The sequence below is a fragment of the Oryzias melastigma genome, linkage group LG15, assembly GCF_002922805.2.
Source record: "Oryzias melastigma strain HK-1 linkage group LG15, ASM292280v2, whole genome shotgun sequence".
Classification (NCBI taxonomy): Eukaryota; Metazoa; Chordata; class Actinopteri; order Beloniformes; family Adrianichthyidae; genus Oryzias; species Oryzias melastigma.
In genome coordinates, this window is record NC_050526.1 from 11,758,284 (window position 1) to 11,785,724 (window position 27,441).

Sequence of the window (27,441 nt, forward strand, 5' to 3'; positions counted from 1 at the left end):
TGACCCAAATACAAAACCTCTGCATTCTGGGAAGGAGATAAGCAGTGGGACAGTGCTTCATTAGACATGCTGAAGGAGCATTGTGGTAAATAACTGTATTCTTGCACTGTGACAGAGCGAGTGGGACAGTGCGTGGGACCTTTGATTTGAAGCTCTGTCTATATTGTATCTTGCATCAGGCTGCCAGATTCCAGCCTCCAGTTGCTGCTGCTCTGAGCAGCTCGCTGCTGCATTTATTTTTGTACTGTATCTGCTGTGGACGCTTTGTGTGCCAGTGGCCCATTTACTCTGCTCTGCCTTAAAGGGAATTCTGGTGATATTCTCAGTTGATATTTTTAAACCTGAGCTATTATTCTGCAAAAGTACATACTGTACTTTCCTTGACGGTTCTTTAGATGCTGGCAGCTTTTTAATGACTTGGCTGCACATTAAAGAGGATGCACTCCTCCTGTGTTATGGCCGCCGACCTCCTCTTCCTTTCAGTCGCAGCATCAAACTTTCTTTCATCCCTTTTGTGGACATTCATAAGTACTGTGGAGCAAAACATGTATATTTTAAGGGAAATTGTTGAGACATTTTATTGAAAGCACCAGATTAAAATCATTTATAAATAATCTTTATTTGTTATTTGAAGTTTAACTATTTAAAATAATGATCACTTATATACTGATGCAAAAATATTGACACAATTTAAGATCTCTGGAACAAATTAGCCGATTTAAGTCATTGAGAATTTTACAAAAAAGTAGAGCAAAGATCAAAGCCAGACATATTGCATGTACTGATACTGCATGAACTGCAGTACGGTGGCCCTGAAGTACAAACCACAAAACACAAAAACAAATTAAAATTCAGGACAACCTAAACAGCAAATAATAATAAAAAAATAACATAATAAAAGAAAAACAAAAATTATATAAAAAAAGGAAAAATGTCAAAAAACTAAAGTAATTTCCAGAAATCAAAATGTTAAAAAATGAAACTAAATAATGGACCTGAAAAGGTACATATTATGAGGCATCACTGATGAAATGATGACATTTGCCTTTTGAAGGAGAGGGAAGCAAAAGGATGTCTTTCCAGAGCTGTGGTGAAGAGTTGATCGATAAATCACTGAACTTTTGCAGTGGGCATGGTAGAAACTTAAAGAAATATCCTCTGTTTGAAGATTCTGTCATGCCAAATAACTTTCTGTTGAAAAGTAAAAAAATATATAATTCAATCAGTGATATACCATAATATCTACCTTTTGATTTATTATTTTGCTTAATTTTTTGTTTTGATTTCCAGAAATTACTTTTTTTTCCATAATTTGTTTCATTTTTGGCTGATGTTATTCGCATGTATTTAGGTGTGACCAATAGAAAAAGTGTTGGAAATTCCTGATGTATATACTGCTGCATTGTCCGCACATATTTTAAGTGCGTCCAGTTTTGTTGTTGCTGCACAGATTTAAATTCAGGCTGAAGTTAAAGTCCCGTTACCTGTCACGCTCCTCGGTGCGTGACGTGTTCTCCACAATTGATCCATCCCTTAGAGGGGGGAGCTGCAAAAACAGGAACTATTTGATGGTTTAACCCTGAGTGTAACCGTAATCCTAACTTTAACTCTTCCTCTGGGTCTGTGCAGCCAAAGAAAAAGTTCAACACTGGGCACACATTTAGAAAATGACAAACTGTCATTTCCTTCCTCTTTTTTTGAATTATGTTTTGGTTTCTAAAAGTTTTTTTTGTTAGTTTTTGTTTTTTTAATTGTCATTATTATTTTGTGGTTTGTTGATGTGATTTGAACTTCAGGGCCTCCGTACTGTAAGGGTGTATAAATTACAAAAGGGAAATATTGTAAACATGGTGTCAACTTAACTAACTCAAAATGACAATGAAGTATTTTTATCTAAAGTTCATCAATTTAGTAGACTTTTGGACACAAAAAAATTAATACTAAGTCCAAGTGTTTATAATCTTTTAATCTTTTTCCTGATAAGTCAGCACAGAGTGGGTCTTCTCTCTCAGGTTTGTATTATTTAGGTTTTTGTGGGAGATTTCTTTTTCTTCTCCTTCTGCAAAAGCGATTCCTGCTCTCCTGAAGTTGATATTTTTACAAACTCAAATCCCGCCTCTTTTCTATGGAAATATTTGCATGAACCCCGTTTACAACTTCTCTGAAATGATCTTCGGAATGGAAGATCTTGTTTGATCCTTTCTATGACCGTTCAAAAGATTCGATCCGTTCATGAAAGTCACACGCCTGATTGCATCACCTGGTCTTCCATTTGTTCTTTTCTATATGCAAAGAAAGGTTCCACAAGCAACTTTTCTTGTGTTACACACCACCAGACTGCTTTTACCACTAAAGCTAATCAAGAGAATCCGGTTGATTTTGAAATAAAAGATTTCCATCTCATAAAAATAAATAGATAAATAAACACACGTATAATTTATTATTTCTTCGCAGCCTGGTGGTTGGGGACCACTGTCATAGAGCATGTGTTAAAGTCGAGGCCTTAATGACTCGATGTTATCTTGCACGTATTTCTAACTTGAAAAAAATGGACAAAATGTATTTATATATTTTTATGGAGAGTAAAATATTGAAAGTTATTTAAGGTTTAAGTTGATTTATTCTGGAATAATATTCCTGACTTTTTATTATTCATATTTATCTTAAAAAGTTGAGGATTTTAGTTTTTTAAATAAAATTCATTCTGCTAGGTTTTTGGACTATTTTGGACTTTTTTTGGTCCATTTTTGAGTTCAGCTGTTATTTCAGCTACATTTTAGCTGTTTTGGCTAATTTAGGCTTTTTTCAGTTCTTTAGGCTGTTTTGAAGTGTAGCTTTTTTTAAGCTTCATGCTGGCTGTTTTGGCTAAGTGTTTTTTTTTTTTTAGGCAAATTTAGCTAATATTTTAGCTGGCCATCAGCTTCAATGTTTTCAGCTAACTTCAGTGGTTTCAGCTATCAGCTTCAGCGTTTTTAACTATCAATTTAAGCATCTTCAGTGGCCAAATTCAGCTTACAACATTCACACTAGCATTATCACAGGTAATGCTAAATATCTAGTTCATAATTAAGTTAAAAGCTTACGGTTTTGAAGTTTTAAAAATTTATTTTTAGGTTGTTCAGTGAATGTTGCTCCTGCTCGGCTTATGACCTAAGGTGTGTTGGATTTTGGCCCCCTGTGCGACCCCCCTGCATTAAGGTGTCCAAACTTTGAGACAAAAACCTACACTTAACTTTAATCTGACTGAAGTGGGAGGAGAGGGGACGGGCAGTGAGGGGAGGTCAAACCCTCATGTGGAATCCAAAGGCAGCTGGTTTGTAATATTCACTAACAGGAGTGCCCGTCCCCCGGCCCGTGCGTAACCCTCACACGCGTCTTCGTAGCTTTTAAGGTGGACGTGTGACAGACGGAGACAGAGGTGCAGTCATCAGACAGTGACTCACAGCTCTGATCAGCCGGGTTCGCAGTATTTTTGGTTGGGTGAGGGTGTGGTAGAGCAGAACTACACCATCACGGTCGGGCGGTTCTGTATTTTCTGTCGGGATCCGCTGGATAAAGGCAGTGTCAGCTGTCACACATTTGCCTGTCTGAGCCGCTTGCTTCATCACGGTAAGCGTTTGGTTGACACGTGCGTATGCGCGGCACGCCGTCAGTGTGTGCACGCGCTTTATGCGTGTGTGTTCTGATCCTCACACAACCTCGCTTCCAGCAGGGGAATGGAATGAATCCGACCCACTCCTGACATCCGCCTCGCCTCCTGCTCGGGAGCGGAGCCTCCTCCGAGTCAGTCAAACACTTCCACTCCTCGTTCTCCAGCCTCACTCTCAGGACCAGCACTTGTGCTCGTTGAATTAATCGCATTACAATTATCAAATGCCTTCCTTTCTCTCTGTGGCGTTGTCTCTCTGTGGGTGGGGACGGTTGTCAGCTGATTAGATAATGCAAATACATTATTTATAACACTTTGGTCGTTCTCCCTGCTTTATGGAATTGCCTAGCAACCAGGGAAATATATTCTATTGAGCAAGACCTCTGATAACCATGAATAGAGAGGAGGAAGAAGGCTGTGTAAGAGAAAAATTAAGGGGGGGGTGAAACAGGGAGACAATTGGGAGTTGGCTGGTGCCTCTGTTGCTATGTATGGCTCAGCTGAACTCATTTATTTTTTCCTTTTTCTTTGACGCCTCTGTCTTGTTCTTTTCTCCATCTCCCTGTTTTTAGACATTGTTCCCAGTTTAGCTCTTCCTCACTCCCTTCCTCCCTTCCTTCCTTCCTTGACTCAGATATCAGCCCCTTCTTTCTTCTCTCTGCGTGTGCACGCCTCATTCTCCTCTGTTCTGTTGTGCATTTGCTGGAGTGATGTAATCTGTTGAAAGACGAGGAAATACCTGAAGCTGCAGCTCGTTGTAGTGATGCAGGCTCGGCTCTTTGTAGCAAATGCTCTTTCAGCCACAAATGTGATCAGTTCTAAAGCATAATGAGCAGAAAACTGTCAGTTTAAAGAAAGGCAGCAAGAGTCGGTGTGAGATAAAAAACCTTGTGGCGTTTGTGAACGCTTAAAAACTGAGGTGCAAAACCAAAAGATGGCGCCGGAAAGGACAGCTCCGTTGACTTGGAGCGTGGATGGTGGCATGTCTCAGAACTCCCGTTACATTTGAAACGGTTCATGTTTCATAGCATTGTGTTTTTACAGTGGAAACGCATCCTCTTCCTTGACTCATGAGGCCACACTACAAAAGCACGGCCTGTAGAAATATATTCTTACCCCATTGGTCATATTTTCTTTAAATTAAAAAAAACCTCCACTGATGGGTAAGAACATTTGTCTTACCAAGAATTCTTATTTTAAGAAACAAATTCTAGTCAATAAGACACGTTTTCTCAAGAATATTCTGCTATTAAAAAGCTTTATTGATAAGATTTTTTTTTTTGCAAGACAGAAAATAAGAGAATTTTCTTGAATGAAGAGTCCTTACACTTTCTTAGGAGTACGTTTCTGTTGTGCAAACATGATAAAATAGTCAAAAACTTCAATCAGAATCAAACTGATCACAGAACTCTGTAGCTGTTCATTTGACTGATCCAAAGAACCGCACACCCCATTTTCATACAAATGTTATTTTCAAATTAAAAATGAAAAGGATGGGGTTCAGAAAGTATTACCCCCACCAAATGTTTTTGGAGAAAGGCTTTAAGTTCTTTATTTCTACTGTCAACTTTGACTATTTTACACAAGAGTCAGTAACAGTCACATCACCCTCGCTCTCAAGAGGAACTTTGACCAATCAGGGACTCGGATTTGGTACTGATGAGTGAATGTAGTCGATTTTAATTCACAAAAGTTCCAACCATTTGAAGATTGATTATGAAGCAGAAATTAAAATTGTGATTTATGGCATTCTGGTGTGAACATAGCATTAGTCTGTAACAGTCTCCTGGTGGTTACTTGTTGAACCAACAAGCTACAATTACTTTCCAAACTAACTGTTCAGCCTATACGGTTTCAATTATTATTTATTTTTTTGGTCCTGCATACATGTGTTCCAAAGTCTCTCCTTCTATTGAAAAAAAATCAGCATAGATTCTTATGATACATTTAGGACTCTTCCAGTGGAAAATAATCTGCAAAACATATTTTTGTTGATGTTCGATACTTGATTTATATTAAAATGAAAAATAATCAGCACAATTTTTCTGAATTGTGATCATAGATCCAGATGTGCAGTGAGAAAGTCTGCATAGTGATTTATTGTTACTTATGGATTCCTAATAACCTGAATCTATGTTAAAAAGATATAAATATCTGATCTAAAGTTACGAACTGGATGATAATACATGTAAAGGAAATGGTAAGGTCGAGCCGGGGTGATATTGTATAAATTTGCTTCCTGCCACTCCCTTTCAGGCAATCGATTGTTAATTGATTGTATCGCACATGATTTTTTTTCTTGATTGCTTGAAATAAACCATTTCTAATCTAATCTAATCTAATCTAATTATTACTTTATATTTTATTAATAGTTTTGAAAATGTTGGCATCTCAGTTAAGTAAAGGAGTAAATTAGATGACCCTTGGCAAAATGTAACCTATTCAGGTGTACTACAAGTATACTTACGCCTGGTTTTCACTGGACGCGGAAGTGCTGTAAAGGAAACGGACGCCGCTTCCATTCAGCGCCATGGTTAACCTGTGGCATGGTTCACACCAGGTGCGGACCGCCGCGGTCCACCGAGGTAGGCTCGCGCCATGCAGCGGATCGTTTCGCCGTCTGGTCTTTTTTTGCAGGAGCCACGAGCGATCCGCGTCAATTCTGACAGGAAGTTACATCAAGATACATGAAAAAATCTGTTTTATTTTCAAAATATAACCAATTTTTCACAATTTTTGACAGATGTGATTATGTTTTTGTGTCTAAACAGACTGTAGAGATGAAAATAAACATACAATCACAACACACACAAACAGACAGACACACACACACACACAGATCAACGTAGTGGGCCGACTCCGGAGCGGGGCGTGGGTCTGGGTTTTGGGCGTAAAAAATCCAAGAGGCAGAGAGCGGTTCCTCTTAGCAAAAACATGGGGTAATATTTATAGGTTATTAGCTTAAATTGTTTATAACATGATGGCCAAAACATTAAAAAAGCTCTTGCAGAAGCGCCTGTGGACCATGTGCGCGGAGAGAGCGGACTCCGCGCACATTCTGCTCTGGACCGCTTAGTGGCTCTTCTGCATCCAGTGTGATCCAGGTGTTAGTCTATGCTAAAAGTGAGGCACTACTTGAGGTTTGCTTTCATATACTATCTATAAATTGCAAACTTAAAATGTTCCAATTTAGTCCAATTTACCCCTACATTTAGCCCACCAAACAGAGAAATATTGGAAAATAGCGTCATCAAATTCAGACGTTACTACCGTCCCATGACATCATCAATAGTCGTCGGTCATTTACATTAGCACGTATGCTAGCACTTGAAAATACAAAGCATCAGTTTTATAACTTTGAAAACCCATGCTAAAACAAAAAGTCATTACTTACTTTTTAATGTAAACTTCTGTCCTTTAGAGTACAGCCACGTGAAGAAATGTGTTTCTCCTCCACAGAGCAGTACAATAGGAGTAGGGGAAGAATTCGGACTGAGTCTGAAGAAGTATTCAGTTATTATACTTCCTTCACATACATGTCACTTGCTATAATTATACTAAAGTATTCTTAATCATATAAACTTTAAGTGTACTATGTGTTGCTAAGGGGAAATAAATCACTTACTGAAGTTAGCATTATCACACTATCTGTGCTACATGCTACATCAGCTTCAGCTATAGCAAACTGCTGCCATTCACATATAATGGAGAGTTCTGCCAATGACAATGTATGAATAAACATATCAGCACCACGCCATAACCCCAACAAATAACATTCTGCCCTTGACGTTCTTGACACCAATCAAAGCTAATAAGACACAGCAATGCTTTTGCTCAAATCTACCCATCAAAGCTGGGAAACATTCTGAATAAAGGTTGATAATAGCTGGAGCAGCTCAAAAGAGACAATAAGGAAGCTAGCACGACAAAAGGAAAATGAGCCAACCTTTGCTCAGCTCACTTTAGTTGAACAGCTCATGGGATCAAAAGTTCAGGTGGTTCAGCGTCAGGGCGTCAGGCCACTGGGTTACACATGTCAGGGCTGTTCTCTGCTGCAGATTGGTGACCTAACAACCCTATGGCTGTAAACTGCATAGCTATAAAGCTCGTGGATGTGGACCATGTCATACTCCACCCATCACTCCCTTTTCTACCAAATTAACGACTTTCTAAGTATTTTCTCGAGCAGTCGCAGCTTCTCGGCTCAACAGGCAGCAGAGCTGACATGTCCGGTCTAAATTTAGTCTTCAGCTGTCTCTCTCCACCGTCTCTGAGACTTCTTGTGCTTTTTTGCTGAGAAATGATTTGATCATTTTGGCTCAAACGGAGCCTCAGTCATTAAACTCACTCACCGCTCGTGTGCATTAAGCACATGCATGAGCTGAGCAGCACTTCATCATTGATATGCAAACTACTTCATAATGAGAAGTTTTTTTTCCATTAAATAAGCTGTGATTTCCATATCTCTTTGATGGCTCTTTGCATCTATTTAAGTCATGTTTTTCTTTTCTTTTTTTTTTTTTGTGAAAAATATGAATAATATGAGATAAAGCCAAACAAATAAAACTGTGCCGGTGGTAATCAATTCCATAATCAAATCGGTTGACAGTGGTGAGGAAGAGTTTTCCTCGTCCTTGTATTTGGCAGGAAGTAGCCCTGACTCACTCACTCAGCTTGGTTTTGCCAAAATGGCACAACTAGAGACAAACCTGTGCTGCAAAGCCAAGAGGGATGCATGACGGTAAAAGGAGAGACAGGTGGCAAAGATAATTATGCAATAGAGACTGGACCTCTGCCCCCCCATTGGCTGCAGTATTGAATTGGTTTGGCTGCTTCTTGTCAGGCTTCTCTGTGACTGGGAGCAGTGGGGAAGCTCTGGGTTCTGTGGTGGTGACTGGCACTTTTTGGGGGGGGCAGAGGTTTTGGGCGGCCATATGGCTTCTGTTCTGTCTCGATGGGGTCATGCTCCACTCGGTCCCCCGCCTCAGGCCCGCCTCCACATTTGGCCCGGCCCCCCAAACACTATCAGAGACGAATGATTTTTTTGTTGTTGTTAATCAGGCTGATCAAAACCCAAACAGAACTTGACTTTTTATTCCACCCTTTTTAATTTTTTAAAAATGTTTCAGTTTTATTTTATCGGTGAAGATTACAGAAATGAATTATTTTAAATGTGGCTTTCTGGAAAGACATAAATGATTTTGTTTAGGCTGTGATTGTTACACTTTTCTGTTAGCCTGTTAGATGAAAACGGTTATGTGGCCCTCACAAGAAAAATTTTGGCGAACCCTGATTTATTTGAAAAAATGCTATTTTTTCTCTGAAATTTTTCGCGGTAAAGGTTTAAGGTTTTTCTTTGCTTCATTTGTTTAAAGCACTGTTGGTTAAAACTAAGAATAGCAAAAGTGCAGTGCGGGTAGTTGACTGTTGGCTGGACACCCAGCTCTAGAGCCGGGGTGTCAAACTCAATCGCACACGGGGCCAAAATCCAAAACACACCTTAGGTCGCGGGCCGAACAGCTTTTAGAGGAGCTACTGTCGCCAATCAAGAATGAGTTTGTTCAAAGTTCACTGAAAGCGGATCAAGAGAATCTGTACTTCAGTGTTTTATTTATGGAACGTATCTCCTATGATAAACGAGAGAACACTGTAATACAAAACAATTAAAAAACTAAGAAGTCAGAAAAGTACCTGTTTTATTTCCTAATAGGAGAGTGAAAATGAAGAAAAACCTTTCAGTTGGCTCATGCTGAGCCTGGAGTAATCTAGTAAAACAAAATGAAGTGTTTTCAATTTAACACAACAAAGTGTTTGATACCTGTGACGTACACAAATGTCTGCTTGTGCTGGTTTCAGGAATGTGCTGGTTTTGCTTTCATTCTCAGGTTGATTTCCCATCAGAACAGTCAAACAAACAACTGATTTAACACTTCTTTTTTGTTTTTCTTTTGGTTGGAATGGCTGTAACTGTGCATTTGTAAGCAGTCCAAACCACCTGAAAATGGGATGTTGGTACAAATACTGCTTGTTTGGTGATGGTTTGACCTGAAACTTGACCTGACCACAAAGAAAAATCCTAAATATAAAAACCCAGCTCTATGGAGCTTTACCTCCGACACCGCGGCCCTTAAGGCCTAGAGTTGTCTATCCCTGGTCTACAGTTGTTCGACTACTTTAAATCTGAAACTATTTACATTATTGATGTAGTTAAGTGGATTCTGAAGTGAAGGAAACCAGCCTTGCTATGATATACAACACTTTACTGCCACTTTTCTCTGCGTCAGAATCAGCTGATTCATGCTGATCGCGTAAACAGCTGAAGAGTTACGGTAAGTGAAAGATCGTGTGTTTCCAATGACATCTCCATGGAGAGAAATAAGTATCACCCCGATTTATGCCTGCATAATTCTTGATTTGTGTGTAGCTTTGGATTTGTGCGGACGTAATTCTTGATTTGTAAATCATATTATGTGCATAAGTACAAAAATTATGACATTCAAAAAATACAATTTACACATGAACAAATTAAAATTACAACAGCTTGAAGTTAATTACACACGTAAATCTTTAAATATCACGCATGAGTCACTTGTTACGCACACGCAAAACCTCAGTAACGCACAAATCTGTGGTGAGACTCTTTTCACGTCTCAAACATTCTACCGTGAGTGATGCGTTTAAATGATTCTTGAATGCTCGGCCATCAGAGTTTTAATCTAAAAAAGTCTAATTAAGCGTTTTTATAACACTTATCCGTTTTAAAAATAAAAATATTTCCATGCTCGCCAGCATCAGCTCGCTCCAATCTATGGGAGTTTAGAAGGGTCCGGCGTCGCCTTGTATCCCCGTAACTGGTGACCAGGCGCTATCAGGGGAGATTTGTACGTATAATTAATTTCAAGTTGTTGTAATTTTAATTTGTGTATGTGTAAATGGTATTTGTATTTTTTTTTATTTTGTAATTTTTTTTTACTTATGCAGAAAACTTATTATATGAGTTACAAATCAAGGGTTACACACCCACAAATCGGAGTGAGTCTATTTTCTCTCCATACATCACCAGTGTCATTACTTCATCACAAAAACCTCCGATTCTGATCGTCTGCGACTGCATCCCACTGCTCTCCTAAAGGAGATGGGTACAGTCCAGAGAGATTTCACACGCAGGTGTGTGACAACTGTTGGGTCATTTGACTGTTCGCATCACAAAGTGTCTTCGCCTCCTCGCTGTTCCAAGTGTTCTCGCAAGTTGTTTCCCAGCATTATCTTGGCTCACACTTCCCTCAAATGTGTGTTGTTTATATTCATAATATCCCTCTTTCTCTTTAGTCCACTTCCACTCTTCGGTGCGTCTGTGTTCACACAGTAATCAACCATCTGCCCAATGGAAGCAAACTGGCCAATTAAGCCAAAGCAGCTTTATTTAAATAGCACCTTTAATACACAGAATAACCGGACGAACAGCCCTGCCTTGAAACGCCCTCAGATTTGCCTTAAAGGGATTCATGGCCGTGGGGGACAGCACGATCGAGTCTCATCATACGAGTTTACTGTCAGTTTAGCTGGGAGCAAATTAACTCAACAAAAACTGCCCTCATTTGGAGGAAGGATCATTTCACTGGAAAACACAGTTTCTTCAGCACCAGACTGTCTCTTTTGTTTCCTGCTTAAGAGAAACAGCTGTTACTAGCATGTGTTGTTGACCTGTATTATTTACCTTCTAGCATTTCACTTGTTGTCTAATCATCTTCGTGTAGGAACACACTCATAAATTTGTCCATGTGTTCAGTCCTCTTTGTTTTCCTGTGAGACTCATAAATTGTAACCCATTGACTGTATTTTTTCCTGGTGTGGGCGGCGAAACACAATATGGTTTGAACACGAGCTGCTCGTAGGAACAGTGCATGAAAGCACAGAGAGTAAGATGTAAAGAATGTGATCAAACCAGAGTGAAAACGTAAGTGTATCCAGTCACACGTCTTTGTACTCAAATGTAAAGTTACACACCAGTGAACCTGGAGTGTTTCCTCAAGTGCAGGAGTGGAAACTCAAACGCACAAGGGGCCAAAATACAAAACGGTCGCGGGCCGCACAGTATAAACATTTATTGAACACTCCAAAACAAAATTATTAAAACTTCAAAGCCTTAACTTTTTTGCATAATTGTTAACTAGATATATAGAATTACCTGTAATAATGCTAGTGTGAATGCTGTAAACTGAATTTGGGCGGTGAAGATGCTAGAGCTGATAGCTGACGATACTGAAATTGATAGTTAAAAACACTGAAGCTGATAGCTAAAAATGCTGAAGCTAATAGCTCAAAACGCTTAAGTTAATAGCTGAAATCACTGAAGCTGATAGCAAGCTAAAGTATTTGCTAAATGCCAAATTACCCTAAAAACTAAAAGAAAACAACTTAGGTTAGCTCATAGGTTAATTGGTGACTCTAAATTGCCCCTAGGTGTGGATGTGAGAGTGAATGTGTGTGTGATTGAGGCCCTGCGACAGACTGGAGACCTGTCCAGGGTGAACCTAACCTTCGCCCTTTGGTAGCCGGGTTAGGCTCCGGTGTGGGTAGCAGATGTGCTCGGCCTGTCAGATCGGCTCGGGGGCTTGCGACTAGTGATGACGTCACACAACTCTAACAAACGAGTTGGCTAATTTTCAGTTTTTATGTACTGGAACTGATGTTTACAATACAGTTTATTTTTTGAAAAAGAAAGGAAAAAAGTGTTGAGATCTGCTCGACCTATTATTTATTATTTTTGCATTGACAGCTCCTTCACTAACTGCTCTCCTCAGTGTTTGTGTAACGGAGCAGAACGTGAGCTGCATATTCTAGCAGGACTTCATCCGGTCCGTGTGACCAGTTCAACATTGGCAGGATGTATTTAGAAAAAAATAACTACTTTCTTTTATTTTAATGTGCAACCAACAACAAGCTGGCATGCTACTCGCTAGCACCCACTTTAGCTCAAACTTCATGCTTCCCAGCCTGATTTCTCTCTATTAAAATAACGATCATTATCCTGTGATTATTCCTCTCGATCGGATTATTTCGTTGTCAAGGTTTTTGCGGCTGATTGCAAATATTCCTTCTCTTTTTGTGATTCTTATTGTATTTGTTCGGACCTCCTCGTTTTTTTACTCGGGATGAATCCGTGCATTGTTATGGCGGAAGAGTGTAATTCCCCGTGTCACGTGACAGTGGTCTGATGGTCTGGACCAATCACAATCTTACACGTCATCTATGCGCCAGCCCACGAGCCGATCTGACAGGCCGAGCACATCTGCTACCCACACCGGCACCCCCGCGACCCCGAAAGGGACGAAGCGGACAAGAAGATGAATGAATGAATGAACTTAGGTTAGCCAAAACAGCTAGCATGTTGCTGAAATATTGGCTAAACTAGCCTAATAAACTGAAATGGCCAAAACAGCTAGCGTCTAAATATTAGCCTAACTCCAAAATAGTCTAAAAAACTTTTTAAAAGCCTAAAGTAGCCAAAACAGCTAGCATGTAGCTGAAATATTAGCTAAACTCCAAATAGCCTAAAAATCTTAGTAAATGTCAAAATAGTCCAAAAAGCGAACAGAATGCCAATTTTAAAACTATAAAACCACAACTTTTTAACATAAATATGAATGATAAAAAGGTATGAATATTATTCCAGGATAAATCAACCTAAACTTTCAATATTTTCCTCTCCATAAAAATATATTTTGTCAAAATTATACAAGTTAGAAATAAGCGTAAGATAACATCAGGCTATTAATAATAATAAAATAAAAGGATCTGGAGGGCCAGATAGAATTACCAAGCAGGCCGGATCCGGCCCCCGGGCCTTGACTCTGACACGGACTCTAGCGGGATTTCTTCCTTCTAACGACTTTTGCTCTCTTCTGTTTCTGCAGCAGAGATTTAGTGCATAATGAACGGCTGTTTGCATGCGTGTGTGTGTGTTCTGAATAAAAGCAGGACCGGAGCCTCTAGACAGCTATATGTCATTTCCAGCCCAATTAATGTGGAGCTTGTGAGCAGAGACCGCATAACGAGGCTTGCCTGTCTGACCTCAGGCCAGCGCAGTGTGCGTGTAAGGGAGGACATGATTCCCGAAAACAGCGCATGTCTGCCGTCATCTTCAACACCCATGTGACTCTGCAGTCAGCGTGTGTGCAGCTGCAGATCGGACTCCATTCTGTTGGTGGTTGCCTGTCGATCAGATGGACGTTTAACCGAACATGTCAGAGCTTTCACGTCATGATGTAGCACACCAAAAGAAGTATTTGCCCCATTTTTGGATTGTGTTTAACATGTTCTAGTGGCATTTTTCTAATGATAGTGAACATTTATTAGGAAAGTGCATTTCTGAGTATTTATTTATTCAAATTGTTGTGAATCAGGAGCAGAAAAAATAATGTGGGAAAAAGAGTGTATTTGCTACATAGAAACTACAATGGGTAGGTATGGTGGTAAATTTCCGCCAAAAGTCCCCCACAAGCACATATCAAACTCCACGGTGCAGGGCAGTCTCCACGCCCGCTCCTCTACTCCTGCACGCTCGTGAAACCTCTTCTCCGCTCGTGGGAGTATTATTACGCTCCTGTGACCTCCACTGCTCACTTGTGAAAGTATTCTTACGCCCCTAAAACTAGTCCCGCTCGCTCATGGAGGTTTGTGCACTCGTGGAGCTTCTCCTGCGCGCCTGAGTGAAACTCAACATTGAAGGAAAAAAAAAATATATATATATCATTCGTTTTTCAAATTAAAAATAAAAATGAAAACAGGGGGGAAATCGATTTATCAATATCTATATTACTGTAGTAAAACAAATCATTTTTGATGTTCCCATTTTAAAAAAATCAAAAATGAAGCAAACACCTAATGATTGTTTAAATACATTTTCTAAGAAAAGTGTTCAATCACAGGATGGAAAACACAAAAAGAGGAACTCTTAGAAAATGAATCTAATGTTCATTATTTGTTTGATTCGTTCTTATTTATTCTTTTTAAATGGGAACATCAAAATTTATTTGCATAATTGTATAATTAGAGAAGTTTAAAATTTGATATTAAATTAAATAAAGCAGTCCTTTTTCCCTCTTTTCATTTTTAGTTTTAATTTGAAAAACGAATGGTACGCGGGTATTTACGTTTTTTTTTTGTCTGAATTCCAACCCTAATTCCTGACCACTAAAAAACGTTATAGTGCAGAATGGATTTTAAACAGCATGCTCACTACTTTTTTTTGTTTTTCTAAACACAGGGGATGACATCACCAATTTCACAAAGTGAAAATTGAATCAATCGAACATTTCACGTCTATGACTCCAGTGTTCTGATGGTGAAAATGGGAATAGTTTATTAAAAAAATTACATTTAAACATGTTTTTTTTCATATAAATTGTTCAACCACGATGCATTGTGGTCTATATTCGCTAATTAAATGAGCATCGATGCACGCTAGTTTTTCGCAAGACTTCTGGGAAATTTCTACTGCAGTGGATTTCGGAATAGTAGATTCAGACAGCACTACAAAACAGTATATACTATACTGGTGATTCACTAGTGAGTAGGAAAGGAATTCGGACATAGTCCAACATTTGTTTGTTGTTCTAAATTGATGAGACACAGTGAAAAAGACCTTTTTTTAATTTCTAAAAGGTCAAACCTAGTCCACATTTCTAACACCAGCCTTTGAGAACATTGCTGATTTTAAAACCTGTGCTTGTCATTTCTGTGGAAAGTGCAGCACCTATGAAGTAGACGCTCATTAAAACATGGGAACCGAGAGTTGACATAATCCAACACGATCAAACAAGTCGGTATCTGTTGAACTTTTGCTTTTTTGTCACGTAGTCAGTCTGTTTTTTTCCCTCCTACCCCCGGGGTCATGACGGTATTTCCATCCAGAGAGCAATCAGAGATCACTCAGAAGCAACTGCAGGTGAAAACTCAGAGAGATCAGAAGCTTCAGAATACTCCACTAGTTAGAAAAATAGTTAGAAAAATGTTCCTTAAACAAGCAAAAAATTTCCAATGGGATACGAAAAATAATGAATATAAATTCCCATCACTAAGATGTTTAAAATGCATTTATTTTTCTATTTTTCTAGCAAGAAAATAGGACACCTTTTCTTGAAACAAGAGTGTTTTTACTTTTATAAATTCATTTTTTTGCTGTGCATTTGTTTAGGAGAACTTGTCTCAGCTATGTGAAATCATTAAAACCTGCATGAATGAATGTTAAGTTTTTATGAGTTTTATTTAAAACACCACCAGCCTTCTGGTGTCATAGATTTCTTTGAATGACACAAAATGTCACATGACTGCAAAGGGTTTTTCACTTTTCTGAAAGCGTCTTTAAGGGAGCTAGGACGACGGGAAATAGGAAGGGAATATCTCGGCTCCAAAGTGAGTAGATCCCCTGAGATGCTCTCTCTGACAGCCTGCTCCAGAAGACAGCTGCCGTCTGATGAAGCAGGGACTTTGTAAAGTTAAATAAATGGCAGGACTTCCTTTGACTCTTCCATCGCTGTGCCCTCAGGGTCACCTGCTGGTGAGAACGGGGCGCGCCCACCTGGCTGAGAAGGTGCTGCGGGACGCGGTTCAGTTCCACAGCACGTCCCACGAGGCGTGGAGCGGCCTGGGCGAGGCTCTGCAGGCTCTGGGATCCAGCCAGGCTCCAGACTGCTTCCTGACAGCCCTGGAGCTGGAGGCCTCCTGCCCCATCCGGCCCTTCACCATCATCCCCAGAGAGCTCTGAGGGGGCTGGGAAAAGACCAGATGAGACTCGGACTTTTGGCTGAGAAGCAGCCTTTTGGTTTGACACTCCTCTAAGTCCTGGCATTGATTCTGTCTTAAATCGGGATTTCTTGTATTTACTTACTTTGTAATAGGTTTCTTTGTGTTTTTGCAAAGTATTATTTTCATGAAATAGTGAAAACGCTGTTTCTGTAAAAACAGTATTTTTTCTCTGTGTGATCATTGGGTTGGGGATGTAAAACAGATCAGGAAGATTCTTGGTTTATACTGTTTATTCCTCATGATATATTTGAAAACGATCAATGACACTGTTTTATTCAGTGAGTATGAATACATGTGGAACAGAAGGTAGAACTTCTAAATGTGTGAGAAATGGGGAAGAAAGTTTAAGTAAGTCAAGAGATTCAAGAGATTCAAGAGATTTTATTTGTCGTATGCACAGCTTCCACTGACAACGAAATTATATTCCAGTACAACACAAACAAGATCAGACATACAACAAGAGGTACACAAATACAGTTCAAAGTTGACTGAGGTGCAGCAGTGGTCCGCGTGCCTTTATAAGTGGGGGGTGTAGCTGGTTAACAATATTGTGGGGGGGGTCATTTGGTGACAAAAAAAGTCGCATCTCAACACTGCGTACAATGTGTAGATACAAGAAAAAAAATAAATAAAAAAAAATGAAGACTTTAAATCAAAGTATTTAAAATTTCTGGAAAAATGTTAGAACTTTGGAATTATGAATTAAGAAGTTACACAGATTTTAAATGGAATTAACAATAATTCTGAAAACTCAACAAAGTAATGGAAATGATGCAAGCAAAGTATTTTCTTCTAGAAAGTAAAAACAATAAATGAAGAGTAAAGTTGACTTTTAACTTTTTAAAAAAAAATCAAATAGAAAATTTGCAATATGTTGCAATGTTCTAACCAAAATGTGTAACTGTTGAGAGTAGCTTTAAAAACAAACTCAAACTGAGTAATCTGAAGTTGTGATGTCCACACTGTGTTCATGATGACAAACTTCTGACTTCATTTCTTTTTGCATTCAGTCAAATCGTGTTTTGAGTGAGGAATAACTCAAGAGATTTTACCCACAATTCAAAGTGAAGAAGTTTAAATGTGGATCTTTTAGGATGTTTTTCAGTCAAAACCCTATCATAAACTGTTGTGAACATTTGTACTCAAATTTTTCTTAAAGACTGATCTTTAAAAAAAAGTTTAGTAAATATGTGGTTGAGTTTTACTTTATATACTTTATGGTCAAAATATTAAAAGAAATTCACAAACTTTGAATGTATATTTTTTTCTTTGGGAGTTTTTTTTTTAAGTTCTCTGAACTATGACCAAACCATTGACTGTATATGTGAACTGGACCTATGATGCATGTTTTTGGAGTAAGCTAGAGAGCTCATAGAAAACCCACGTATGTACAGGGAGAACATGTTAACTCCACACAGAAAGATATGAAACAGCTGCTCGGTGAGACCATTGACAGTATATAAAGAATTGAACTGAGTGAGTGTGACGTCACCCACAGAAAAAGACATCTCTGGCTCCATTGAAGAGAAGTCAATTCAGTCGCCATATTTTTCGGATACAGAAGTCGTCATGTTGGAGCCAGACATCGTCAGTAAGCGCTGATTGGTCCAAGTCTGAATCATCGTTTCTATGGCAACCACTATCACCAATCAGGAGTGAGCTTGTTGGAAGGCCACACCCCTACTCCTTAAAAGTGCCTCAGGAGAATCTGTCAATCAAACGTCTGAACTGTTAGACGTGTTAGACCAGGCTTCTGATTGGTCAGGTTATAACCTCAATAACTTGAACTACAGAAAAATATATCGGGAAAAAAACAAGTTTTTCAAGGTTGTCCATGACTGTGGGACATGCCAGTCTTTCATCCTCAATCTGACTTTGAAGAACATCTGTTCAAAAACGATGTATTTGTTTCATAAACATATATTTCTGTCTCATTCCAGTGACAGGTGTAAAAAAGCAGCTTTCGTACAGTTTGGCCTTAATTTTTCTCCTGAGTTTCATAAACGAATGACTCAGCTGTCGGGACTTCTCTACTTGATGGTTTTCTTGTCGTTAGTGTTTGTAATAACGTTGAACAGTTGAACACTGCTCCCACCCTGCTGTGCGTTACATGCCGCTGAGCTGTCACGGGAACATGGAAACGCCAAAACTCTGGCTTTAACCTGTGACATTGGAGCTCCAGTGTTTATGTTCTTTGATTTACTGTCACTTTTCAATATCCTTCAGAATCTACTGCAATGATGTTGATCGTTAACGGTTGAAAAGTGACAATATGTTAAAGATTTTGTGTTTAGCATCACCGGCGACTCCTCAGGTGTTAAAGCATGTGTCAAAGTCAAGGCCGGATCCGGCCCTTCGGGTAATTACATCGGCCCTCCAGATCATTTTATTTTACTGTTATTATTGGCCCGATTTTATCTTGCACTTACTTTGAACTTGTATAATTTTAACAAAATATATTTTTTATGGAGAGTAAATTATTGAAAGTTATTTAAGGTTTAAATTGATTTACTCTGAAATAATATCCATCCATTAATCCATCCATCCGGTCCAGGACTGGGTCATGGGGGCAGCAGTCTAAGCAAAGATGCCCAGACTTCCCTCTCCCGGCCACTACCTCCAGCTCCTCTGGGGAGACCCCGAGGCGTTCCCAGGCCGGCCAAGAGACTGCAAACCGCTCCAATGCATGTTGGAGGTCCTGGTTCGATGGAGCCAACAGAACAACATCATCTGCAAAGAGCAGAGGAGATCCTGTGGTCCCCAAACCAGATCCCCTCCGGCCCCTGGCTGGGCCAAGAAATTCTGTCCATAAAGACTATGATATAATATTTCTGCCTTTTTATTATTCCTAATTAGTTTTAAAAAATTACAGTTTTAAAGTTTTAAAAATTGCTGGCTTGCTGGACTATTTTGGCATTTACTAAGATTTTTTAGGCTATTTTGGAGTTTAGCTAATATTTCAGCTACATTGAAGCTGTTTTGGCTGACCTACGTTTTTTTTTTTGTTTTGTTTTGTAGGCAAATTTGGCATTTAGCTAATATTTTAGCAGGCTTTCAGCTTCAGCGTTTTCAGCTTTCAGCTTCAGCGTTTTCAGCTTTCAGCTTCAGCGTTTTCAGCTTTCAGCTTCAGCATTCCTAGCTATCTTCACTAGCATCTTCAGCACCCAAATTCAGCATTCACACTAGCATTATCGCAGGTAATACTTTATATCTAGTTCATAACTATGTTAAAAAGTTAGGGTTTTAAAGTTTTACACACTTTGTTTTAGTGTTCACTAAATGTTTATCCTGTTCGGCCTGTGACCGAAGGTGTGTTTTGGATTTTGGCCCCCTGTGCGATTGAGTTTGACCCCCCTCTGTTAAAGGGTTAAAGTGTGTCATGTGATGAAAGGCCTTTGATGTTTCTCATCTTAATCAGCTGTTTTCTGAAAGATGAAAACCTTTTCACCATAAATGGAGTCCATTTCCTGTTCTGTGCAGCGTCATTGTGGGCGTGGCCAAATTCAGGTGTGATGGTAAACCCTGACTCCTCAAGCATTTGTGTTTTAAATATTTTTTTACCTTTTCTGTGACCTCTCAGCACAGCTTTGACTCATCTGTTCGTTAATCTCTCTACTTAAAGCACAAAAGCCTTCAGAAATCCCCGCCGCGTCTTCACCTGCCCTGCTGTTTGTGACTAATGGACGTCACTTACGAGTGCCTCGCCGCATCAGTGTGAGCGGTGGGACTGGCCCGCTGGCTTATGTAATACTGCCTCCTCCTCCTCCTCCTCCTCTTCCTCTCCCAGCCCTTCTGATCCGATGTGATGTGGCTCGGTTGCCTAGCAGCCAGCCCCTTGTTTAAGTAACTGGGGATGCAGAGAGATATGTGGTCTGCTGAACAACACACAGCACAGCGCAGGCAGATAATTCCCCCGCTGTGGAGCTTTGCAGACTTGACAGTGTCTGTTTGATGTCTGCTGTTGCCATGTGAGGTATGAGCCGGCTGTAATCAATGTCTCGAGCTGCTGCAGATTGATTTGTGGTTATGGGAAGAGCCCCTGCCTTCGCTCCCAGCAGAATCCTTTCTGAACTGTTGTGCATCCAAACCCACCCACTCCTTTCCTTTAAAGCGCCACGGTCACCCGTGCAGCCGTCACTCCAGGAGCCGAAAGCCTTCATTCATCAATACTTTGACTTTCTGTGCAGAAATGATCGATCACTGTCATCTCAAAATCTATTTTTACTTTCTCCCGTCCTCCTTGTTCTAGCGTCTCCTCATTAGCACCGTGTGAGACACCTACGCGGGGGCTCCGGGAAAATAAATGGTTCGATCCCGGGGGGGAAGGAGTGAGAAGTAACAGCACTCTCACACGTGCAGAATGAGGGCCGCGTGGACGCTCTGGGTGGTGGTGGGGTGGAAATTGCGTGCTGAAGCGCAGGCGCCACGGCCTTGGAGGATCTGGTAAAGAGGGGATAAGCCAAAGTGTTTTTCAGCAAATTATGAATTACACTGATGACTACAAACATGGAAGGACAGCTACCTTAGAGGGTGCTACAGGTGGATCAGGGGGTGTCATGGAGGGCACAGGCTGGGTGGAGATGATGGAGTCGCCCCAGAAAGAAACTCTAAACCGTCTTTGTGATGTCCTAATGTGGCGGTGGAGTCGTGCATGGGTCGGGGGGTGAGACAGAGGTCAGGAAGATCAAATGTGGCTCTAAAGTTTAATCGACAAATGAACTGAGAAGAAATTGTGCAGACAGGACTTCAAAGCCAACATTTTGAGAGTGTTTTTAGCTAAATTGTTAATTTTAACTTTGAGGGGGAAATTCTCCAACTATGTTCAGTTTTAATTCTGTCGTGCACTGACCTGAGATACAAACAGCTCTAAAGATAAAAGCAAATGCCATTTAAAAAAATGTTTTTATCATTAATGCCAGCCTTTGGTTGTTTTAAAACCGTGATCTGAAACCGTAACACTCATATTTTTAATAATTTCACAATAAATATCCAGCATTGACTGTAGTAACCAATGCAAGGCTGGTCTGCAGGAGGAGCATTCAAGTCTGTACGTAAAATTAATGTCAGAATTGTTTTGGAATTCTGCAGATATTTTCTAGTTCAGGGGTCTCAAAAGTGGTGGCCTGCTAGTTATTTGCGGCCCCCAAGTCGATATTTTGCGGCCCCCGCCTTAATATGAAAGTTAATTGTCTACTAAGCAATAGCTTCTGCGTGTCCACACTGCTTTGATGATAGCTTTGTATTTTCTTTGTGATCTGGTCATCAGAAAAGTCCTTAGCAACAGTTGCTATCGTTAGCTCCTGTCTCTTAACAGCACATGCTTAGCAGTACATAGACATGAACAAATGTTCAATAAACTTGTTCAGTAGACATAGACAGTGGACCAAAGAAAGAGGGTGGATGCAAAAGCATACTTTTGGCACAAATGGAACCCCATACAGCCCAGCCTCAGCCAGACTCTGCGTTCAGTGGACCCAAGGTAAACTGAGTTTGAGAACCCTGATCAAGTTCATTAAAGTGGAGATGCTGCTGGGTTGTTATAATCTAAGGTTTGTGAAAAGATAATCGGAATATGAGCCTTGATGACTGACAGACACCTCAGGACTTTATTAACTAAAACCAATTAGTGACATTAAAAAACAACTATTTCAGAATAAACTATGGGAGTATTCTCTGACCCCACCCCCCACAAAAATGAAGGATGTTGACTGGAATGAGCTCACTAAAGTTTCACTACTGGGTCACTGGGTGTTACAATGTAAATTGTGAGGATTAAGTTGAGCCCACCCACCTCACAATCAAAAATCAAACTTGGATTCAATAGAAACATTTATGCAGAAAATAGTTTTTTTAATATAAATTCCCTCCTCCTGTTGTGTGGAAAAAAACATGAATAAATCACTAACATCAAGCTGTAAATATGTTCATTCCTATGACCTGAACTTTTTATCATTGAAACCCACTGGCTCCATAAACCAAAGTCCCATAGACTTCTATAGAGAAATATACAACTCTGCATGATTTTAACATGTTCTTGATCATCTTTTTCTTTTTTTCATGATAACAGGTGTGTTTGAGATCACCTGGATCGCTGGCAAGACCAGGCGGCTACAGGTGAGGGCGAGAAAAGGTGAACACTGATCAGCAGAGACACTGAACGAGAACAGGAAGTCGGGGTTGTCCTTAAGACTGGGTTGAATTCTAATATACCTCTCCCAGTTAGTATGATCTTTATTATTATGTCTTTGATATTAATTTTTCATATCTGTCAAGGGACAACAGATGAAAAATAGCTGCTGGGTAAATTGTCCCAGAGAAATAAATAAAATTGAAATTAAGATTAACTTTAATAACACACATAACTACAGATGATTAGAAATCTTCTTTGTTTTTACATCACTACTTGCCAGAAAGTACTTCCAAAATACATCGATGTCCTTCATTAAGCGCCAGTCATTTCTGATCAGCTGATCCAACTACAAGAACTGTTTAGTCACTGTTTCACACAATGCAATTTTTTGTAGTCAGCAAGTTGGTTTGCAGCCAGCGCAGTATGTATTTTAGTTGCCTTGCAACCCCCCCCTTCTCGCAATACTTTGATGACGGCGTACATGTGACGTCTGTGCAAAAGGCTAATCAGCAAACAACGCGCTGCAGGCGATCTGCGCAGCACTGCAGCCGCCTTAGTCATCAGTTTATGTTATAAACTGACCAATTAGATGCCTCAGTAAAAGTATCACATCAAATGTTTGAAACATGATTGACAGGACCACCTTAAAGTAGTAGGGGTGTGGACTTCAAACAAGCTCACTCCTGATTGGTGGGAGTGGTTGCCATAGAAACGATGGTGATGCCTGTGTCACAAAAAATAGCAACTGAATCGATTTCTGAAGTGAGCCATTTATTATGGGTGATGTCCCACTCACTCGGTCCAGATCTTATATACAGTCAATGAAAGGGGGAGATAAATGGACAACAAAGCAAACCCTTAAGCTAAAACAAGAAAAGATAAATGTATCTGTGAAGACTCTATTTCTTCCTAATTGGTGTCACTGGGTTTTCAGAGCAAAAGTAAAATAGGTCTGGAGCTAAAATATTTCATTTCAAGCATAAACTACTCGACTTGTGTTGGTTATAATGTAAATAGCTGTAAAACAAATATAGAAAGAGCCGTTCTAAATCCGGACTAAGTGGTGTGAAAGAAAGTGCATGAGTCTAACACTTGATCCTGATGAGACTCCAGCAAACAGCAGCTCCATCTGTCACACCCCGCTCACCTGATAGCTGGTTCACGTCCACGGCTGCACGCTGACCCGTGCCTCGACAGTGACCCCCTCCCTCCCGCCGCTGACTCGCAGTCACTTTGACGGCTGATTAAACTTTTAAATGTCATTTATTAGAGGAATGTTGATCCAGAGCGTCTCTCAGCAGCCTGACGGGGGGTGTGGAGGGGTTCCTTTCCCCCTTCTAGAGTGTCGCATCACACTGCAGTGAAACATCTCATCACCCTCTGTATGTGACACCCCCCCACGCTGAAGACCATCTTTTTGGCCTCAAAGTTGAAACAACATGGAGAACAGTTGTGCTTGTTTTTCAGAACTGCAGTTCCATCGATCGGTGAATGAACAATGTCAGACTGAGACTGACAGTGTTTGTCTCTCACAGGACAGACAGACGGCATTCACAGGGAAATTCTTTCAGTAAACAAAAAAAGTCAAGCTGAATGTCCTTCAGTGGTATGCCGTATTTCCATTGTTGCTTTGCAGTCAGCAGGCAGCTTAATGAATGACTAGTGACGGGGTTGAGTCTCAGAGAGGAGCCTGTGCAGAGTGCATGCCAGTAAACTTAATGGAAGAACATTTTTTCAGGATTAACTCACCGTAGAAATATTTTCACAAATCTGGCCAAAGTACAGCAGGTAAATTGGATAAAACCTGATGCAGTTTAACTCAAAATGTGTTTACCAACTGGTAATATAAGGCTAATAACACCAGTGATTGCCCATAACTCCAATTATCAATTTTAGTCCAAACAAACAAAATAAAGAAGTTTGTTTTTCATCTCCCCCAAGAAATTTTACTACAAAAAAATATTTAAAGGAGAGGATGTTTGAAAAACACAACTTTAATTGGGGTTAGCTAGAACTGTGACACTAATCCCACCCAATAAATCTAAAATATGCCTCAAATAGGGCTGAGTGGTTCAATAAGAAGGCCCTGGTTCAAATCCCAGCTGTGTGGAGTTTTCATGTTCTTGTGCATTCAGGTGTTTTCTCCAAGCACTCCCGTTTCCTCCCACAGTCCAAAAACATGCTACATAGGCTGACTGGTGTCTCTAAAGTGTGCATGTGTGTGAGTGTGTACTCCTACACCCCACTGATGACTTCAAGGTGTTCCAGCGTTCACCCAACAGTTGTTGGTATAGGCCCCAGCAACCCTCTGACCCCCCAAAAGGGATTTGTCGAGTTCTGAAGATTGATGGACATTTCAAAAGATAATCTGTGAGGAAGTAAAGTTTATTTATAGCACTTTTTATGGACAACACATCAACACAGCATTAAAATATGAAAAACTCTTAATTTGAAATCCCAAAGTGTAAAGTTCACGAAAAATAAAATGTGAAGTGTTTACTTAACTGAATCTACAATCAAATAATTTTTAGCAAAAAGTCGTAAACTTGAAGTTTATTTAAATAAGTGTACATGAATGGAAGTATAAGTACAAAAAGTACAACATACAATATACCATGTACATGTAGTACAGGAAGTATACTAACACAATACTCCTTCAGACAAAATTCAAACATTTTAAGTTTACAATAATAGTTAGTACAGTATAAATATGCTGCCTCACTTTTAGCATAGACTTGTAGTACACTTAAACAGACTCAAACTCACATTACAATAATTCTTTATGTCTCAAAAATTGACATTTTAGTAGTTATGATCTCTTATAACCTATCTCTAGGTTACCTATTGTAGTTATGACAGGTGAATTCTTTTCAGAATTTTTCTCAGTTTGGTGAGTTTCACCTGTGCCGCAAAGATCAGGTGTAATATCTTTCATAAACATTAAACTTTTTTAAGTTTATCTCAGCACCAAAGCCGGACAGAGCTGATGTAGCTAACTTGTAAAAGTTTATAGCAAATTTCCGTTGTTGCTGTTTTCCTCTTGAAGTCAACATGTTGAACTTTAGGACACGAGCATAAAGTCAGGATGTCCTTTAGTAGATATTAGGGATCAATAAAAATGGATTTTGAGTGTCAGTTTGAGCCCACAGTGTGATTTCCCCGTTTGATTCTATCAGATCTGAGTAAATGTCATTTAGTTTCTTCAAAGAAACGTTGTGTTCTTGAAGGATTCCTGGAACTGACGTGAAATGTTCGACATGTGTAAGTTCACACATGTTTACAGATTTGCACTTCTATTTGCAAATGAACCTCGAAGACGCAAAGGATCGCAAATGCGTGCGTGCATGTGCATTCACTGCATCGCGTGGCTGTATCCTGTGAAGAAATGTGTGTCTACGAGGTGGTGCTTGACTGACAGCTGGGCGCCGACCCGAGCCGGCGGTCCAGGCGGGCTGTAAGGGATGAGGGGTGTTAAGTCGTCAGTATGAGGCGCATGTCAGAGATCAGCGCTGTGCTGCAGAGATGACTGAGATGCAACAGGAGAAAGGGCAGCGAAGGACCGGAGGGACCATCGGGCAGAGCGGCTGCACGCTCAGAATCCTCTTCACCAGCCACAGACGGCGTGGTCCGGCTCTCCAGAGCTCGTGTTCAAAGCTCAGTGTTAATAAGACGGCCCTCGTCTGCTGGTGAAAGTTCTGTCTGCAGGATAATGAAAGGAGCGAGAGCTGCCCGACTCCTGAGCCTCTTCAGGTCCTTGAGTTTCAGCATTCGAGGGCTGGATAAATAAAGTGCGTGCTCCGGTTCCCTCTGAACAGTTATGTTTAGAATATGAACTGCACAGTGTAACGTTCACAGGTTGTGCAAAGACCCAGGAACTCAGCAGAGTGACAAAAAAAGGATAACAACAAAAAAAATCTCGACTATGTGAAGTCTGGGGCTCCAACAGTGTTCGTCTTTCATGAATTGTTGTCCTCAACCTTCTAAAGCCCGGTTGGATGGCTGATGTCCCATAAATACAAATATCAAAACAAGAGCTGCACAACCTGAGGGTTTCATTCACAGAAAAGAAAAAGGTGGTCTGGTCCCAGCGACTAAGTACGTCCTTCAGTCACGTGTGACCATAAATCATGACATCATCAGTGGACATCTGAAAGTCCCAAACGGGCCAGTCCAACCCCCCTGACTATTACAAGTGTGTTATCTCACCAAAATACCAACATTTGGGCCCAATCCGAATTCTTCCCTTCTCCCTTTTCTTTCATTTTGTCCTCCAAACCGAGAGTTATGAAAAAATTCTGTCTCATAATTCCGATATTACTTTCGCTCAATGATGTCACCAATGATCGCTGGAGCTCCCAGCACTCAAATATACATAACAACAGCGGTTTTATAACTTTATAGAGGTCACACTACAACAAAAAGTCATTACTTACATTTAAATGTGAACTTCTGTGGTTCAGAGCACACCCACGTGAAGAAAAGCTCTTCTCATCCCAAGGCGGTCGGATTTAAAAGATAAATTTCCCGGACACGACTAGCACTTACACTGCCCCTTCAACTACAGGGGAAGGGAAGAGTTTGGATTGGGCCTTAGACTTGCGGGTTGAAGGACAGTCAAAGACCAAGTTACCTGGAGCCAGTTCACAAAGTAACCATGAGAATGTTTCCTAACTGACTCAGTCCGTTTTCACCAACAGGCTGCATGGTGGTGTAGTGGATAACACTCTTGCCTCAGTGAGCCGGGTCAATACATTCTCATCCCCAAGTCGTCACATTTTGACATTTGGTTAAGGGCCCCTCTGCTTCACTTTTTGATGTTTTGGGTGTCCCCAACTCGTCGTTGGTTGACCTG

At 40.2% G+C, this 27,441-nt stretch overlaps 1 protein-coding gene and 1 long non-coding RNA gene across 2 annotated transcripts in view; one reads left to right on the plus strand and one right to left on the minus strand.

Annotated features, from left to right (window-relative positions):
- ttc7a (tetratricopeptide repeat domain 7A) overlaps window positions 1-17,707 on the plus strand; it is an 80,218-nt gene extending 62,511 nt beyond the window's left edge. Inside the window, exon 20 of the mRNA XM_036215455.1 lies at window positions 16,200-17,707. Within this exon, the coding sequence (XP_036071348.1) occupies window positions 16,200-16,418 (219 nt within the window). The 3' untranslated portion in view covers window positions 16,419-17,707. The remainder of the gene's footprint in view (window positions 1-16,199) is intronic.
- Window positions 4,163-6,315, minus strand: LOC118599699. Its single transcript, XR_004949153.1, has 2 exons — window positions 6,117-6,315; window positions 4,163-4,366 (listed from the first exon to the last, which is right to left on the minus strand). It is a non-coding gene; the product is annotated as an uncharacterized LOC118599699 (long non-coding RNA).
- Window positions 17,708-27,441: the final 9,734 nt, after the last annotated feature.